General features: G+C 39.0%; 1 protein-coding gene across 1 annotated transcript; it reads left to right on the top strand.

Moving 5' to 3' along the window:
• Positions 1–767: 767 nt before the first annotated feature.
• Positions 768–5,539, top strand: rps14 (ribosomal protein S14). Its single transcript, XM_076274090.1, has 5 exons — positions 768–844; positions 1,518–1,668; positions 1,838–1,999; positions 4,605–4,681; positions 5,433–5,539. Exons 2-5 carry the CDS (start codon positions 1,520–1,522, stop codon positions 5,498–5,500), a joined length of 456 nt encoding a protein of 151 aa, XP_076130205.1. The 5' UTR covers positions 768–844; positions 1,518–1,519; the 3' UTR covers positions 5,501–5,539.
• The last annotated feature ends 1,482 nt before the right edge of the window (positions 5,540–7,021 follow it).

The raw sequence follows: 7,021 nt of genomic DNA, 5'->3' as shown, positions 1-7,021 counted from the left end.
TTGCAGAGAGGTTTAACAAGTTTACTGATTATACAGTAGCCTTTTCCTCATCTCCAACAACAGTGAGACTGCTTTCTTGGAGGAGGTGAAGAAGCTGGTTACCTGCATGCATGTGAGTTGAATTGTGTCCAACTAATGAGCTAGTTATGCAGCAGACTTAAACCCATAAACCCCACTCATGTTCAGTTTTTCTGAAATCAGACAAGTGCTTCAGTGGTTTGATGGACAAAACTGTGGGATTAAAAAAAACTCAGGACTTAATAGATGTGGATGTTCCCATTGTTGACCATTGCATTCAGTAACCTACATACACTTTGTACTTTTCAGTGTTATCCTTCTGTAATAATATTAGTAGTTGTATATATAGCCTACTTTATACTGTAACTATTATTATTATTATTTCATCTGTCTTAAGATTCAGGTATACATTCCACTGCTAGATGTATGTTATAAGTGTAGTATGTATATGTAGCCTATATGCGACATATAAATCTCTCTTGAATCTTGAAGTAAGCCTGGATATTGTCAAATTACTGCTAGAACTCTTTCCCACCATATATTTGCTTCCATATTTTCTTTTTAATTTTAACTTTTTTTATATTTGCTTCCCATTTTCATAACGTATACATGGGCGGTAGATCTTTATCAGTGTAATAAAATGTTATTCCTCATCACATTTAATGTAACCTTCCAAGCGTACAAATGAGACTTTTATTCTAAAACAGATATACCCCCCCCCCCCCCCGCACCCTATGTGTCTTCCGGTCGCAAAGACTGAATGGTGACCCGGTAGCACTAACTCCTTCCTTTCCTGTTTCAGCCTCGCACCGAGACGTACATAGAAGTAGGTGCTTACATTACAATCGGTTTAAATCTGATTATTTTGAAAAACGTAAACTCTTCAATTTCATCGAAATACTAGTTATGAAAAGTGGTTAATGCCAACCAAAGCTGTATTTTAACTTTATGTGCATTTACGGATGTAATGTTGATGGTTTTCTGTCGCCTATCTGTGCTAGCGTAGGCTAACCACTAACATTTGGGCCTTCGTGTGTGACCGGCTTAACTATGCTTAATATAGAGAGTTTTTTTTAAAAGAGCTGCATCTTTCTAAGTCGTGCTGTCACTAAAGCAATGTTAAAATATGGTTCAATGAACCTAAACAAGAGACATACGTTATATACTTATCTGACGCGCTAGCCATTTAGTCGACGCCACATTGCCCTATCTGAATACACATTTGCATGTAGCTAACAGTGACCACGGTGTTAAGTTGTTTAATGTTAGCCACCACTTAATGATGAATTGTCTTCAGCGACCTTACAAGTCCCGGTAAATGCATGTCTTAATGAGTAACAACGTATCGCCATCACTTTCTCCTGTCATGTAAAGTTAGTCAACACACGTTTTACGATATCTGCGTGAGGGTTTCCTTAGCCGAGATCACTCCTGAAGTTGCTGTCTGTTCAAAGCCGTTCTTCAAAATGTTAACTATCTAAATGCATGGCTTCTTCTAGCAATGGCACCGCGTAAGGGTAAGGAAAAGAAGGAGGAGCAGGTCATCAGCCTGGGTCCTCAGGTCGCTGAAGGCGAGAATGTTTTCGGTGTTTGCCACATCTTCGCATCCTTCAACGACACCTTCGTGCACGTGACTGACCTCTCTGGCAAGTAAGTATCTAAACAAACGAGACGAGCATCGTTTGTAATAATTCAATATTTAGTAGTGCAGCACATGTTCTACTTTGGGAAATGTAGTTCATGAGACCTTGGTTTGATTATGTCAGTAAGCCTACTTGCTTAAAATCTCAACCTTTTGTGGTCCAACCTTCATCCACAGGGAAACAATCTGCCGTGTGACTGGTGGCATGAAGGTCAAGGCTGACAGAGATGAGTCTTCTCCATACGCTGCTATGCTTGCTGCCCAGGATGTTGCTCAGAGGTGCAAGGAGCTTGGTATCACTGCTCTGCACATCAAGTTGAGGGCCACTGGCGGAAACAGGTCAGCATTCATGGACTGATATCAAACACTTGTCAGGAATTCTGCATGTGTGAAATAAGGATGATGAATAATCTGAAATGTTTTCTGAAGGCTTAATTGGCATAATTCCCCTAAATTCTGTGATTCCTGGCTGGTTGATGTTAATGCATTCTGTGTTCGGTTCTATGGCCAGTGTTTCTGCAGTGAAACCTTTCATTTACATGTAATCTAGGTGGTTTTCCTCTGCACATTTGATTTGGATGGGTTTTTAAAGAAACACAACTGCTCATCAAGAGTAGGAGTGGAAATCATGGAATAATTTGCAACACAACACTTTAATATGTCTACGGGGATGTTGTACAGCGATTCTTCAAGTCAAGTACATTACTAGACAATTATCCACAATATAGTTTCTAGTCGGAAACTACCTTGAGCATATCGTAAGCAGAAATAACAGTTTTAATATTGTGGCCAACACCTATTTCAGAATGTGGTTATTACATCTTTTTTAAGTAGCAAGTTGCTTTGTCTTGGATGTCTACAGGTTCTTAGCTGGTAACCTGTACATTTTGAAAAGTATGGCTTCGATCCACTCCCATTTGTTTTGATCTTGTAGCCCTTACTAGTATAACTGTTTGTCTGAAGTCTGAAAAGCTATGAATAATTAGGTAAACTACTTGCTAACTTACAATATGAAACACAATTAGATATAGGCAGTTACCTAGACCTTATCAGCGGCATTTCCTGAAATGCATCCTCTCACTAGAATGAGAACTCTTTAAGGGTTTACCAAAGTTTTTCCATTAAACTTTTCTTACTGTGATTACGATATCAGCTGGGATAATACAGGCCTATGTTTTAAGAAACTTACATTTACTGTGTTGAAATAATGATTCCTCCCTTGGACTAATGTGGAACTACTAGTACTTGAGGGGCCTAGATGTGTGTTGCAAAGTTTTTCTAGACTTCCAATGAATGATGTCTTGATCAAATTATGTACAGCTCTATCCTGAATTTGATTTGTTTTATTTATGCCTTGATGTGCATTTAGCAAGGGTAGGAATGCAGGGCTCCAGAGTGCGACCAATTTGGGGCGACCAGCTATTCGAGAGAGGAAAAAGTGTCCGCATTGAAACTCTACCTTTGGTTTAATAAGACACATATTTGGCCAATATCGTGGTTTAAACAAATCACAGATAGTGAAGGGCGGGACCTCCCCTCTGATTGGCCGTGGCCTAGTGCCTGTGTGTAAATTTGAAAATGCGTGTGCTGCAGAGAGAGAGGGAGGTCAGAGACCCGTCAGATAAACAGAGTGGATGTAGTTGCATTACAGTGTGGTTACATAGGCCGAGATAAATGTCCCCTCTCCCCTTCAGCGGCTGGCAGCAGCAAACCGATCAGACGAGCCCGAGATGATCAAGTTTATCGTTGCCTACGATAGGCCTAGTGAAACTTCCCTTCACCAAGTTCAGTCCGAAATAATTATTCACCAGAAAAATAGTTTGAACGTAAACCCGACGTACAGGAATGCCACTTGCGCCAAATGTATAGGAGTCATTGCAGATGAAAAGACGTCTTAAAATTGTGAACAATGCATACAAGGCCTTCGCGAACGACAGAGATACAGATATCGCCGAAAAGGAGTGCGTCATTGATCGCAGTTACATGCAGGGAGTAACCTGGTTTTCAACAGCAATATTCGTTTTGCGCGCGAGTTGTGTAAACTCATTCTGATGGCATCAATCAATTTAATCCGGTATTTGGCGCAAACCGAACATCGCTGCTACATTTAAAGCCCGAATATTCCCTGCATGTATAGCCTACAGTGGTCATTGTGTACGGTGAATTGAATGGACACATTTAGATCGAGCATGGCAAGTCATTGCAATAGCCTATAATAATAGGCCTACCATTTCGTTACTGCATCAACCATGTTCTTATTGAAAAATTAAAAAGTAAATTGCATTGTGGGGCTGTCATGATTATTGCAATCATCATTGCAAAATCACATAAAAATCCCCCAGGCTACTTGGAACAGCTCTTTAAATTGTGCTCAAATACATTTCTATGGAAGATGCTAGCATGGCGAGCTGGTTTAGCCATGGCCTAAAGATCATGAAGGATAGTATGTAAAACATTGAGCCATGAGATGTGCAGTTTGAAGCCCTTAAAAGACGTGCACTGTTAATTTACTCACTGTTATTTTTATTTAATACATCTTGAGATGTTTTAAGTTTAAATTTCAGCTCAGTGAAGCTCTTAAGCACCAACACTTTATTAAGTTACTTTTCTTGTAGAATTGTAAATCATAAGTCATAGGACAACCTATATAGGACAGTAATTAAGGGAAAAAAGTGAACCTGCTGCGGTGTTAAATGCAATGTGGTTGAAAATTTGGGTGCACCTAACTTTTGTGCTGGTGCACCTAAGAAAAAAAGTTAGGCGCACCAGTGCAAAAAGTTAGTCTGGAGCCCTGGAATGTATGCATTCTTGATTACACCACTGGAAGCCTAGTAGCATTTTGATGTTTGAGAAGATTCAGAAACCAACATCAGCAATAATGGTGTTTTGGCTTTATTGTAAAATGAGGTTGGTGAATGACACTGATGTTGGCATCTTTTGGCAGAACCAAGACTCCTGGACCTGGTGCACAGTCAGCTCTGAGAGCCCTGGCCCGTTCAGGCATGAAAATTGGACGTATCGGTAAGTGTGAAGCTTCGGGTCTCCCGTTCTCCCTCCATTTATGTCTTGTTTTTAGTAGAGCACAAAAGGGAGCAAAGATGTTACACATTGGGCAGAAGTCACATGGTTGTGTGCAGCTATTTTTCTTTCAATTGCTGCTCTTGGCTTTATAATTTTATGTTGGTGCCCCTGGGCTGTTAGCCCCATGTGTGCCTTTACCCTGATGGCCCATGCACGCCAGCATTGATTGGAGATGGGCACACAAACCGTTCATGTTGTGTTTTCCAGTTTTCTGTACGGAGTCCTTCACTGGTGTAACTAGAGGAGGCATATGTCTTAATGGGAACTTATTTAAGAGAATTAAAATGCGGCACCTGATTTAACTCCTAAAAAAATTTTCTTTCTGACTGAGCTAACCACTACAGCAAGTTTGCAAGTGTACCTCATCAGTCTTTCTTACATGAAATATCTGAACCCAAGCACATAAAGCTGTGTTGTCAGCAATGGGTCAAATTGAATGTAGATTGACGGAGGGAGTTTTCTTGAAGTGCTTAATTCTGTTTTGGGAATGAATGGGCTTTAAAACCATCTTTGTTCCTACATCAAGGTAATCTTATGGGTTACCCATGCAGCACAACAGCAGCCTTAGTTGAAATGAATGTCTCTCTTTTTCTATCTTCCTTTCCTTTCTTTCTCTCTCTGTGAAAATGCACATCTGGTCATGTTCTTTTCTGCAACCACTAAAGAACTGTCAATGTTTTGCTTGTTGCAGAGGATGTCACCCCTATTCCATCAGACAGCACTCGGAGAAAGGGAGGTCGTCGTGGACGTCGTCTGTAAATGATCTGGGTTTTTCACTCAATAAAAAGTCGAATAACATTTATTGTCTTTGTCCTGTGTCCTAAACACACATCTTCCTACACCAGTTAGCAGGCTTTTCAGGAGCTTAGTTCTTTTGCACATTTCCAACCTGTACGCATTTTGCGTAGCAACCACACATTTTCACATCAAAGTACACGGTACGAATTTTTACTTTAAAATATATATCAGTTATGTTTGTACTTTGTTGCAAAAGACACGTTTTTAATTTGTTTATTGCGCTTCTCAACCTCATCTTGTTAAGGGTACCTTTAAGGGATGGCCTGCACACAGACAACAGCAGAAGCCTTTGTCTACTGTAGGCTATAGGTGAATTAAATATGTTGGTATAACATGAGTGATAGATGTATTGCAAAGGGGTAATAGACCAAACATGATTGAGTAGAGATATGAAAATGGATAACATAAATAAGTCCCCATCAAAATAAATGTGTTTCATAGGTCAGGATTATTACAATCTAAAACAGATTGTTGAAATGAGAGCTACTGTAAAATATTCAGTTTGTATGTTCAGGAACACCTTGGATAACATTTTTAAAAGAAACATTTTCAAAAAAAGAAGCATTTTCCTCTTTTAAAATGTATGAAAAATGGTGTCCAAAATTATTCATACCCTTTTATTCATACCCTGTAAATAATTAATGGAAACATATTTATTTGCATTCACAGCTCTCAGATTTGTAGTATACCCCACTGGTGACCTCAAAGTAAACGGTAACACTAAAGCAAGAGGCTACATACAATGGTCCAAAACATACAGCCAAACAAGTCAAGAAATGGTTAACAGAGGACAATGTCATATTTTAGAGTGGTCAGCCAGAGTCCAGACCTCTGTCCGTCAAAAAAGTGAGTACAAGGCCGGAGTCATGGCAAATAATTGTTCCTTCAAAACCCGAATTGCAGCTAAAAAGGTGCGGTCTACAATCCTTGTGGAGACAATGAGCGGCTTGGTACGTATTATATAAACCATTTTGAGAGCTTTGATTGCAAATAAAGATGTTTCAGTGATTATTTTAAAAGGGTATGAATAATTGTGGACACGCCATTTTTAATAAAAATTTTAAAGATAAAAAGGCTTATTTTTTGGATTCCATGTTTCTACCACATTGTCTTACAACATTGGCATGTGGCAGTGTCATTTTCAGTCAGAACAAACATATTGGTCAAGAGAAAATCAACATTAAATCAATATTTGCCAGGGGTATGAATATTTTTGTTCTTAACTGTATATACATTTATAGACATTGTGCACACACATGTGTTTCAGCTGTAAACTAAATTATGCAACTACTTTGATGAAACAGTGATGGTGTTGAATAACTGAAAATTGTACAAATGCTTTGTGGTTTAAATCAGACCTGGCCTCTTATTATTTTCATTATTCATTTGAATTCATCAAGAAAGTAAATTGGGATATCATTATGAGTCAATAAGGAAAGTTCTTTGAACATGAGTTACTTTAAAACTAACCTTTATTTTGGT

This window comes from Alosa pseudoharengus, unplaced genomic scaffold, assembly GCF_046254945.1.
Source record: "Alosa pseudoharengus isolate Yale_2024_CS ecotype anadromous, Long Island Sound unplaced genomic scaffold, YU_APseudo_1.1 YU_APseudo_1.1_scf_8, whole genome shotgun sequence".
Taxonomy (NCBI): Eukaryota; Metazoa; Chordata; class Actinopteri; order Clupeiformes; family Clupeidae; genus Alosa; species Alosa pseudoharengus.
The sequence above is the reverse complement of the archived record's forward strand: the minus strand, read 5'-3'. Positions and strand labels throughout refer to the sequence as shown.